Source organism: Alligator sinensis, unplaced genomic scaffold (genome assembly GCF_000455745.1).
Source record: "Alligator sinensis unplaced genomic scaffold, ASM45574v1 scaffold871_1, whole genome shotgun sequence".
NCBI classification, from domain to species: domain Eukaryota; kingdom Metazoa; phylum Chordata; order Crocodylia; family Alligatoridae; genus Alligator; species Alligator sinensis.
The window spans coordinates 564,985-577,599 of NW_005842746.1; the positions used below are offsets into that span (position 1 = coordinate 564,985).

The 12,615-nt window shown below is 37.7% G+C and overlaps 1 protein-coding gene across 1 annotated transcript in view; it reads left to right on the forward strand.

The window, feature by feature from the left end:
• TTN (titin) overlaps positions 1–12,615 on the forward strand; it is a 276,986-nt gene that overhangs the window by 193,858 nt on the left and 70,513 nt on the right. The window contains 21 exon segments of the mRNA XM_025216548.1: positions 1,169–1,365; positions 1,455–1,760; positions 1,857–2,135; positions 2,928–3,227; positions 3,324–3,626; positions 3,711–4,085; positions 4,177–4,479; positions 5,314–5,613; positions 5,704–6,000; positions 6,100–6,384; positions 6,486–6,779; positions 7,287–7,586; positions 7,686–7,994; positions 8,086–8,276; positions 9,391–9,820; positions 10,349–10,657; positions 11,463–11,611; positions 11,696–11,728; positions 11,818–11,947; positions 12,068–12,367; positions 12,462–12,615. The exon segment at positions 12,462–12,615 is cut by the window's right edge and continues 158 nt beyond it. Of these exon segments, the coding sequence (XP_025072333.1) occupies positions 1,169–1,365; positions 1,455–1,760; positions 1,857–2,135; positions 2,928–3,227; positions 3,324–3,626; positions 3,711–4,085; positions 4,177–4,479; positions 5,314–5,613; positions 5,704–6,000; positions 6,100–6,384; positions 6,486–6,779; positions 7,287–7,586; positions 7,686–7,994; positions 8,086–8,276; positions 9,391–9,820; positions 10,349–10,657; positions 11,463–11,611; positions 11,696–11,728; positions 11,818–11,947; positions 12,068–12,367; positions 12,462–12,615 (5,544 nt within the window).

A 12,615-nucleotide genomic window follows, 5' to 3' on the forward strand; every position in this document is an offset into this window, starting at 1 on the left:
GGGGGGGGCGCCGATCCCCAAGGCCCTCCATTGCCCCGCACTGTGTGTGGGGGCTCTACCACAAGCCCCCAGAGGCCTCAATGGCCACTGCAGCAGCTGGTCAGTGCAGGGCTTTTTTCTTTTTCTTTTTTAAGTGCTGGGATGCTGGGGCGGGGCAGAGCAGCCATTGACAGGGCTGGGAGACGCCAGTCTTCCCCCTCCCTGCCCCCTACTTACCGGCATGGATTTTGGGTCCAGCTCCCTGCGGTGGCAAGCGGGGATTGCCCGAATCTCTGAATCTTCTCCAAATCTTTTCTGAATCTATTCAGAGGCTTCGAATCGATTCAGACCTTTTTATTGTCCTCCCAATTCAATTCAGATTTGGAGATTCGGCCACCAAATTGGGCCAAATCTCTTCCGAATTGAATCAGCAACCAAAGCTTCGCACAGCCCTACTGTGCAGTAGTGCCGATGAATATCTTTCAGGTGATGTTACTGAGCTATAGCATAATAATACCATGCATTACTGTATTAGCACCATCCATGATGTGACACATTACTGAGCAGTACTTTTCAGCTACTCTGCAGTCAGCATCTCATGTACACGGGCCCTCAGTGTTGTCAGTAGGGCAGCAAAAGATAGGACAAGGCAACATCTTAGAGAGTAACTGGTTCAGGGGAGCATGAGTTTTCATAAACAACTACCTACTACATGAAATGTCTAGAAAAAAATAAATAGACCATCATCTCAAATCTCACTTAGTCCATTATCATGCTGGCCATGTGGTAGGTTAGGACTATGCTGGTAGACAACGTTTCTGTGGTTAGAATCCTACCAGATAGAATCTTTGTCAAGTTACGAGAGATAGTAATCACTAAAATTCATCATAAGGAAGGGAGATAGAGATATAAGCTGAGTTTGGCATAGTTACTCAGGAGCTCAATAACAGGCTGCCAAAATTGGGATTCTCCCATCCAAATCCCAGCTCTAATGGATCTGTGTCCTAATGTGTGAAGTTAAGTCCACAGCCCATTAGCTTCACCATACATGTTTTTTTGTTTATGAATTTGTATTATGTTTAGCTTATTTTGATCTCTCTTTCCAATTTCTGAATGTGAAATTCCAAATATTCTATGATTTCATGCAGCTAATGGTATTGGGGGTTTTTTTATTTCCTTTCTTATACAGATACGTTATTGAAAAGAAAGAAAAACTAGGCACACGATGGGTAAAGGCTGGAAAGACACCTGGACCTGACTGTCATTTCAGAGTGACTGATGTCATTGAAGGTACAGAGGTGCAGTTCCAGGTTCGTGCAGAAAATGAAGCTGGTTGTGGTCATCCAAGTGAACCAACTGATCTCCTTTGTATTGAAGATCCAGTAGGTAAGTAAAATTATAATGTTATAGATCTGAAATATGTAGAATCATATGTCTGCTTTGGCAAAAAGTGATGTACTTCTCCATTTCTTCAGGCCCTCCTTCCCCACCTCTGGATTTGCATGTAACAGATGCAAGCAGAAAGCACATATCTATTTCATGGAAACAACCAGAGAAAAACGGTGGTAGCCCTATCATTGGATACAACGTTGAGCTGTGTGAAGCAGGAACAGAAAAATGGATGCGAATCAATACACGTCCAATAAAAGACTTGAAATGTAAAGTGGAAGAGGGTATTGTTCCTGACAAGGAGTATGTATTGAGAGTCAGAGCTGTCAATGCTGTTGGAGCTAGTGAACCATCAGACATCTCAGAAAATGTCGTTGCTAAAGACCCAGATTGTAAGACTATATTTCTTTTTAAAAAATAAATTTATACCATAAAGGAATTCTGGTATTTAGAAACTTTAAAAAAATGATATACTGTTACATTTACAGGCAATCCAACTGTTGACCTGAAGACTCGTGACATTATCGTTGTTAAAGGAGAGAAGTTAAGTATTCCTGTACCTTTCAGAGCTGTTCCATCACCAACTATTACATGGCATAAAGATGGTAAGGAGGTAAAAATTGTTGATCGAACCACAGCAAAGAGTGACTACACTTCTGCACTGCTTGAAGTCACAGAAACTGTCTATGCTGATGCTGGTGTTTACACAATCACACTGGAGAACAAATTGGGATCAACAACTGGCTCAGTCAACGTCAAAGTCATAGGTAACTAAATTTTTTAACATAAACACTTTGGGTGAGGTACTCATACCTTTCTGACACTTGTATGGTATTAAAAGGTCTAGAAATAACTCATTCTGACCAAGGAAAGTTTCTCTTGACACAGACACTGTGTAAAAGGCTGCCTTTCAATAACATTCTTGCAAGACCTGATATATGGGTTAACCATGGGCTGAACTACTGGGGGAAGAAGGGGGAGGCCTAAAGTGAGAAGCCCCAGAGCTAAGTCGCATCAGAGGCTTCTCTAGTCCCCAAAAGAGTCCAGGAGCTGAAGTGTGCAAGCTGGCATATTACCCTTACTGGTCTTTGAGTTCTATGCTGTTCATCTTGGATGTGTGGAACAAAATCTCACCCTCTATGCCTATTTTGAAACACTATAATTGTATGATACTACTAAACAGCAATAGATTTATATCAAATTTGATCATTAGACAATAAACTTCTGAGAAATTAGTCCCAGATTGCTAACTGAATTACTTTTTTTTAAAACTCAGTAACTCAATTGTTGGGAACATAAGCTAAGAGGTGGTATAACTCTTTGATGCCTTCTGCCTTGAAGATATATAAATAGATATAAATAAAATTAAATTATGTATTTGTTTTTATTCATAAAGAAAAATATACTCATATTTATATTAATAAATAAATATATTCATACTGGGTACATAACCAATATTTGTACTTTTCATTTGCTTACTAGAAAAAATGTACATATTCAGTTTCTTGGCTTGTTTTTATTATAATAGAAACTATTATTATCATTATTTCTTGAAACAGGTCCACCTGGACAGTGTAAAGATATTAGGGCAAGTGAAGTGACTAAAAGTTCATGCAAGCTAACCTGGGAACCTCCAGAATTTGATGGCGGCACTCCTATCTTACATTATGTCCTGGAACGTAGAGAAGCTGGTCGGAGAACATATATCCCAGTGATGTCTGGTGAGAACAAACTCACATGGACTGTCAAGGATCTTATTCCAAATGGTGAATATTATTTCCGCGTTAAGGCTGTCAATAAGATTGGAGGTGGTGAATACCTAGAAATAAGGAACCCAGTGATTGCAGAAGATCCAAAGCGTAAGATCATTTTCCAATACATAATCGATTCCATTTATTTTAAATCATTTCTTTATATCTTCCATTTATATAAATGTTTTTGTTATGATTCTACAGAGCGTCCAGATCCACCTATTGATCTTGAAGCTCTTAATCCAACCTCAAAGTCCATAACACTTACGTGGAAACCACCTTTGTATGATGGAGGAAGCAAGATTATGGGCTACATCATAGAAAAGCTTGCTAAGGGGGAAGACAAGTGGGAACGATGCAATGACTATCTGGTACCTCTTTTAACCTACACAGTAAAAGGTCTGGAGGAAGGCAAAGAATACCAGTTCCGTGCTCGTGCAGAGAATGCTGCAGGAATCAGTGAACCGTCTCGTATTACTCCTTTAGTGAAAGCTGTAGATCCTATTGGTATGTTGCTCTAACTTTTTGCCATCATTAATTCTTAAACATAATTAAAAAATCTGTTCTTAACTTCATTTATTTCTATTACAGAGGCTCCAAAAGTCTTCCTTGCTGCTAATCTGCAAGCTGGCCTTGAGGTGAAGCGAGGTGATGAGATTATACTTGAAGCACATATTTCTGGGTCACCTTATCCATCTATCACTTGGTTAAAAAATAATGAAATTATTAGGCCAGAGGAAATCAAAAAGAGAGTAACAAAGATTAGTAGGAAAAAGAAGGGTGAAGTTGAAGAAGAGGAACCATTCTACCTTTCACTACCAGAACGCTTGAGTGTTGACAACCACAAACAAGGGGAGTCTGTTTTCGTCGTTCGTGACTCAATCAGGGCTGACCATGGTACATTTACAATCAAAGTTGAAAATGATCACGGTGCTGCAAAAGCTTCATGTGAAGTAAACGTGTTAGGTAGGCACTTAAATATATCATTGTTTAAAACTAGAAGGAAATTTGCATAATGTGATGCTAATGCTATTTTTGTTGTTGTTGTTAAAAATAGATACACCAGGACCTCCTGTCAACTTTACGTTTGAAGATGTTAGAAAAAATTCAGTTGTTTGCAAGTGGGAGCCTCCACTTGATGATGGTGGAAGTGAAATCTTGAACTATGTCCTGGAAAAGAAAGACAACTCAAAAGCTGAAATAGGCTGGGTTACTTGCACATCAACACTCAGGCATTGCAAATACCATGTGACAAAACTGATTGAAGACAAGGAATATCTATTCCGTGTAAAAGCTGAAAACAGAGTAGGACCTGGACCACCATGTATTTCAAAACCACTGGCAGCTAAAGATCCATTCTGTAAGTCTCTTGTTAATATTTAAAGGTGTGCTATTGGAGAAATTCTGTTCTGTTTATGTTTTCATGCTGCCTTCATTACTATAGTGTCAGAGTGCTTCAGAGAGAAAATTAAACAACATGAATAACATCTGTCACATGTAATTCAGTTTTATTCCTATCCTTTGGCCTAGGTAGTATTTTGTTTTGGTAGAATTGTGCTTCTATTTATGTTAAAGCAGACAATGTCAAATAAATGTATCCTGTACTTGCAGTCATGGTGAAGTTTGTGATGGTGGATAGTTTCATTGGAAGTTGATTCCATAGTCTTAGACGGTTCCCCCACAGATGCTTTGTCATCTGCCAGATGAGATGAGCTTTACCCTTAAGTTGGGGAGTTCTCCTGGGCCTGTAGAGTGAGGTTGTTGCCTGCAGTCTTATTCCCAGAGCTTAAGGTGCTCTTTTAGACATACTAGGCCCTTGAGTAGCTGGCAGATAAGGACCAATCCTGAAACGTACTACTTTTAATATAAATGAATAACAACCCTTGCTATGTACATAATACTTTTCACTTTAAAACATTAACAAACTAAACCTAGCCATCTCTTGTGAAGCACATTATGACATTTTGGTTGTTTTAGATTGTTGAATTAAACTGCAGTGAGATTAGCTGACACATTCAAAATCACTCAGTAAGACAATAGCAGAGCTGGCCATTTCCTGTTTCTTTCTTCCATGCATAGTCTGTTAAACCTTCTTACATATGTAAAATTAAATTTCCTTTCAGAATGAGATATCATCGATAACAACTTTGTATTCCTTTTTGACAAAATTGTAATTCTCTTTCTTTTTTTTAAGCTCCACCTGATCCACCTAATAAACCTGAAGTGGAGGATGTTACCAGCAATAGTATGGTGGTTAAATGGAATGAACCAAAAGACAATGGCAGCCCTATCTTGGGCTATTGGCTTGAAAAACGTGAAATTAACGGTACTCACTGGGCTCGTGTCAACAGAGAACTTCTGAATGCCCTACAAATGAAAGTTGAGGGACTTCTGGAAGGACTAACCTATGTCTTTAGAGTATGTGCAGAAAATGCAGCTGGTCCTGGAAAATTTAGTCCACCATCAGATCCAAAAACTGCACAGGACCCAATATGTAAGTGATTCAATAGAAGATAATGGTAGGAGGGTGATAGGGTAGGTTTAATAATCAGAAATATTTATTTGTAAAATTTTATTTTTTTAGCGCCACCTGGTCCACCAATTCCAAGAGTTGTCGATACCAGCACAACTGCTATTGAGCTAGAATGGGAGCCTCCAGCATACAATGGTGGTGGTGATATCATTGGTTATCATGTTTACAAGCAATTTGTGGGAACAAATGAATGGTCGCGCTGCACAGAGAAGTCCATTAAGATTAGACAATATACTGTTAAAGAAATAAGAGAAGGTGCTGATTACAGACTCCGTGTTACTGCAGTTAATATAGCTGGGGAAGGACCACCAGGTCAAACAGAGCCCATCACAGTTTCAGAACCTCAAGGTACTGTGATAATATTAATTTTAAATGGTGCTTTATGTCAACTGCAAGTAAGGCATTTTTCCCCCATTAAAATAATGCATTATTCCAACTTTTCTGCAGAGCCTCCCAATGTTGAATTGGATGTTTCTGTAAAAAATGGTATTCAGATACTGGCTGGGAAAACTCTCAGAATTCCTGCTACTGTCACTGGGCGTCCAACACCTACAATTGTTTGGACTCTGGAGGAAGGAGCACTAGATAAAGATCGTGTTGTTATTGAAAATATTGGCACCAAATCTGAGTTAATTATACAGAACGCATTGAGAAAAGACCATGGAAGATATGTAATTACTGCTACCAATGAAAGCGGGTCCAAGTTTGCAGCAACCAGAGTGGATATTTTTGGTAAGAAATATATGTTATGAAATCAGCTGTAAGTCTACCTGGATAAGAGATTTTTTTGTATCTTCTTATGATTTTGTATATTTACTTATTTATTTTTTCAGATGTTCCTGGGCCAGTACTAGACCTAAAACCTGTTGTTGTAAACAGAAAGATGTGTCTGCTTAACTGGTCTGACCCTGATGATGACGGAGGAAGTGATCTCACAGGCTTCCTTGTTGAACGAAAAGATGCCAAAATGCATACTTGGAGACTAGCTGTAGACACAGAGAGATCTAAATGTGATATTACCGGTCTCGTTGAAGGACAGGAATATAGATTCCGTGTTTTTGCCAAGAATAAGTTTGGCTGTGGTCCACCTGTTGAAATAGGACCTATTCTTGCAGTTGATCCACTAGGTAAAATAATTACTTTAATGATTATATAAATGATTAAATATAGAGGTCTATGGATTGCTGAATGATTTACTCATTAATATTGTATGGACAATATACTGTATAGACAATACATTCATAGCTATTATATTACCGATAATAGTCCTTGTAGCATTCAGTCTTTGCTACTATGGGAAAGAGCTTCAACAGAATAATTGGTGAAGCGTGATCTCTCAAATAGTAATGTAAAATTATAATTGTCCTTTCTGACAAGTAGTAGGAGAGAACAATTTCATCCCTCCTGTTAAGCAAGTAGTTTCTTTTGTCACATGCTCTTTTAAAATTATAACTGAACAACTTGCCTATCGTAGTTAGTTCACTACCAGACAAAATGTTTGACTATGTACAATAATGCAGATATAACATACAAAGAATCTATATTTAGAAGCCAATTTCATCTTCTTAAAATGGGAAATGAAGCTTTGATTGTACTTACTTACACTTTTCATTAATATTTCCTTTTTATGTTAGGTCCTCCAACAGCACCTGAGAGGTTCATGTACACAGAGAGGACAAAGTCAAGTATTACACTTGATTGGAAACCTCCACGTAATGATGGTGGAAGCCCTATCTTAGGCTACCTCGTTGATAAAAGAAGACATGACTCAAATGAATTTGTAAGGGTTAACAAGAGGCTCTGTCCAACCACATCCCTTCTTGTAGAAAATCTTGATGAGCTGCATATGTATGAATTCCGTGTCAAAGCAGTCAATGAAATTGGTGAAAGTGAACCATCACTGCCTCTTAATGTCGTTATACAAGATGATGAAGGTACAACTACTTACAATAACCTTAAAAAATCTACACACTGATTTCTATACTTTTTCTTTCCTAAACTTCATTCTCTTATTTTTTTGTTTTATTTTTTAGTACCACCAACTGTCACACTCCGTCTAGCTGTGAGAGGAGATACTATCAAAGTAAAGGCGGGAGAGCCAGTTAATATTCCAGCTGATGTGACAGGTCTACCTATGCCTAAGATTGAATGGACTAAAAACGAAGCAGTAATTGACAAAACATCAACTGCACTTAAAATAACAAAGGAAGAACTATCTAGAAGTGATGCAAAAACTGAAGTTATTATACCTAAAACAACAAGGGATGATAGAGGCACTTACACAGTGACTGCCTCAAATCGTCTTGGTGCAGCATATCGCAATGCCCATGTTGAAGTATATGGTATGCATGTAACATTTAGAAGAACTGAATACAAATGCTGTGTTTTTGCCTTTTACTTAGTATACTTTTCTGTTGTATGGTTTTTATTTAGATCGTCCTTCTCCACCAAGAAACCTTGCAGTTTCTGATATTAAAGTAGAGTCTTGTACTTTGACCTGGGATGTCCCTCTTGACAATGGTGGCAGTGAAATTACCCATTACATTATTGAGAAGCGTGATGCCAGTAGAAAGAAATCTGAATGGGAAGAGGTCACCAACACTGCAGTTGAGAGGCGATTTGGGGTAAAGTTATCTTAACTTTCCTGTAAATTGCAAAATTATCTTTATATAATTTAACATACTTTAATAAGAGTAAGGCATGTACAATACTAAAATAAAATGAATTCCCAATGCAATGAACACATGACAAAATATATAGGTATCTGGACTAGTACCCTACTACCCTTACAGATATTTAGATAATCATTATTGCCTACGTGTGCGCCTAGATTCTCCTTAAATTCCAAAGAAGAAACTACACATTCTATGTTGTCACTTGTTTTATAAGTAAATATATATGTAAGTTAAGAAGATATGATAATTTTTTTCTCCTTATGTTTATAGCAGAAAGTAATTTTAGGAATTATTTAAGGAGTGAGAATATTTTTCTGGTGATTGATGAATTCTGTCTTTGGAAATATGCTTGTATGGACTTTGTAAATCCAGTATATTTTTATTACATGTTTTTCCAGTTTTATTTTTGAGTTTGTATAAGGATCTCATTGGGGCTCAGTGACAGAGCAGTCAGGGTATCTCACTGTGGCTGTAGCACTGTGAATCCAAGCCTTGCTCTGGACTTATGCCAAAGGCTGATTGATTCAGCTGTAAATGGGTACATGCCCATTTAAACTGGTGGATCAGAAGTGGCCAAAGGAGATACTAATCACATCACTTCCTAGTATTCTGTTGGCTAGAGAAACTGGTGTATCTTAACCATACCTGCTTCAGTCAGCTGCTAGTCTAGGCTGGACCTTTGACTTGATCTGACGAGCATTTCACTGAAAATTCACTCTCAGCTTCAATTAAAACTTAATTATATTGGTACTTACCAAAATGATTCTCACTGATGGAAGAAACCAACAATAGTATATTATCAATCACAGTCAGGTTTGACTGATATGTCAGGTTTTTCCTTTAGCCTGTTATTCTGAACTGCTGTTGTATCTCTTAGTAATATTCATCCTCAGCTCCCCTCCAGTAAATTGCCCTTTTGCCAAAAGGGCAGTAAGTGCAAGCAAAACTATAAGTCTGCCCCTGCCCCAAAGAGTACAGCATTATGACATTCTCATTCAAAAAATGAAAATGATCATAAGTTCATTTTGGAAACCATTATTCATTAAAAATATTATTTTTTCAGGTATGGAAACTTACAACAAATGGCGAATACCAGTTTAGAGTCAGGGCAGTAAACAAATATGGAATAAGTGATGAATGCCTCTCAGAGAAAGTGGTTATTAAAGATCCCTATGGCCTTCCTGGACCTCCTAAAAAACCGAAAGTCATAGATCACACTAGGTCATCAATGTTAGTGACTTGGGAGCCTCCTTTGGACAATGGTGGAGCCCCAATCACTGGCTACTGGCTGGAGAAGAGAGAGGAGGGAGGTGTCTATTGGTCACGTGTAAACAGAGCTCCAGTAACTAAACCATCAGTGAAGGGCCTGGAGTTTAATGTGCTACGTTTGATTGAAGGCATTCAATACCAATTTAGAGTTATGGCTGAAAATATTGCTGGAATTGGCCCTCCCAGTGAACCATCAGATCCTGCTTTAGCAGCAGATCCCATATGTAAGTATATATATATATATATATATATATTTATTTATTTATTTATTTTAATGAATAGTTTTAAGGATTAGATTACATAAAGAAGAACTTCTGCTACTGTTACTCATTTGGAATTCAATGTTCCTACACCCCTGCTTAAATGTTTGCAGAATTAGTACCTAAATAATACAGTTGTACCATAAGTGGTTTTCTTATTATTAATAACCATGTAGTATTTAAGATAATTAGTTCTGACTTTGATTCCACTACCTCTTTTCTAGCAATTGAACTCCAATGACTGTCAAAAATCAGACACTTGATATTTAGAGACTTATTTTATGTTGTTGTTCCATATTATCTTCTTATAATTATTTCACATTTATATTGCTGTTTATCCTTGAGCAAATATACATAACATGAAGTGTTTGTAGGAGCATGTAGTATGCTATTATACATGAGAATGGCATTATAATTTCTGTTTTTACTGCCATTCTTTTTTTATAAATAAGTGTGATAAAAGTGATAAAACTCTTTTCATTCTTTTACAAGTTGTACCTAGTCCACCATCTTGCCCGGATGTCAAAGACAGGACTAAATCAACTGTATCTCTTGCATGGAAGCCTCCACAAAAAGATGGTGGTAGTCCTATAAAAGGATATATTGTTGAAATGCAAGAAGAAGGTAGCACTGATTGGAAGAAAGTTAATGAAGGTGATAAGCTGTTCCCTACTTGCGAATGTGTTGCACCCAATTTGAAAGAACTCAGAAAGTACCGCTTTAGAGTGAAAGCTGTAAATGCTGCTGGGGAATCAGAACCAAGTCTTGCAACATCAGAGATACCTGCCAAAGAGATTCTAGGTAAGAGTCCTTGGATTAAGTATTTAGATATAGATCCTTCCCATGATCAGCATGTTCTTTAGGAGGCATAGGTTGCAGATATAGCGCATGTTTACTTCAGAGTTTGCTGTGGTATAGAATTACACTGGTGTCTACAGTAGACATGTAACCATCTCTTCAGAGATAAGTATTTGTAGTAAGCACTCTTATAGCATGGAATGCGTGGGATGAAACTGACAAGAGCCTTAGACACCCAGTTGACACTGTGGTGCGTCTTCCACCAGTACTTACTTTCTGAGAAGTATCTTTATTCCAGCATGGAGTACCAGTGTCAGGGCGGATATCATGTATTCACTCCAGTTTTACCCTAACGTTCAATTACTCTGGAGTAACCATGTCATGTGTCCGTACTTAAAGAAATGTAACGGCTGGAATGCATGAGTTCAAGCATCTTTGTCCACTATAGTAAACTAAGCATATTCAAAGAAGTAGGCAAGAAAATAATTATACAAGAGAAAAACCAAAGAAGATGCAAACATAAGAAAGTGGCATGGTGACCATGAAAAAAGCATGATCAAACAGAAAATGGAAAATACACGTACAGCCACATATAGTGGATACTGTACAACCCATGCAAAAGCAGCAGTAACAAATGTCCTATCCTTCTAGGTAGAGCACACCAGTTTATATATGTGTATAGGTTCTGCGTACTTTTGGGGGTACTGTGAAAAGTTAGTTGACAGCTTTCTAAATTTTAATATCAATGACATATCTGAGAATTATATTTTAAAATTTTTCTCTCTCCTTTTTTACTTATTTTTTGCAGAAGAGCCAGAAATATTTCTTGATCTTGGAGCACAAGATTTCCTCTCTTGTCGTGCTGGTGCCACAATTAAAATTCCAGCTGTTATCAAAGGGCGTCCAGTTCCAAAAACATTTTGGGAGTTTGAAGGAGAAGCTAAGAAAACAGTAAAGGTTAATAAATGAACAGAGTACTTTTCTAAATTGCTAATTCTCAGAAAATCCTTGTGTATTTACTTTTTTGCCCTTTATTTGTAGGATGGAATCCACAATGTACCTGAAGAGGCTCAGGTAATGTAAATAATTCAAATTATTTCTATAGCACTAATTGCTGTGTGTTGAAATATTTGTAAGTGATCTATATCTTTTCTCATGTGCAGGTGGAAGCAACTGATACAACTTCAGAGATTACTATCCCTGAATGTAACAGAGGCCACTCTGGAAGATACAGTATTACAGCAAAAAATAAAGCAGGGCAGAAGACTGTAAATGTTAGAGTTAATGTCTTGGGTAAGAATTCTATATACTGTAACTTGCAAACAGAGCTCTACTTCAAATAGTGTTCTCAAAATATCTATAATTTATAGATATTAATATAAAATGGTTTCCATTCTGTTTTTATGGTAATAGATGCGCCAGGCCCACCAAAAGACCTCAAAGTGAGTGATATAACAAGATGCACTTGCAAACTTTCATGGAAGATGCCAGACAATGATGGTGGAGACAGAATCAAAGGTTATGTGATAGAGAAAAGGACTGTTGAAGGGAAGGCCTGGACAAAAGTCAATCCAAACTGTGGAAGCACTTCCTTCGTTGTACCTGATCTCATAGCTGGCCAACAATATTTCTTCCGTGTGCGTGCAGAAAACCGCTTTGGTGTTGGGCCCCCTGCAGACACCATCCAAAGAACCACAGCCAGGGATCCAATCCGTAAGCTAAATTAAAGTGCAATAATTCAATTCCTATGATAATACTGGTGCAACTATAGCATAGATTGATTTTTATTTGTGTTTGATTTTTAAAGATCCTCCTGATCCACCGATCAAACTCAAGATTGGTCTTGTAACTAAGAACACTGTTGGCTTGACATGGAAACCTCCCAAAAATGATGGTGGTGCCCCTGTTACACACTATATTGTTGAGTGTCTGCGCTGGGATCGCACTGGGGAAGGGAAAGA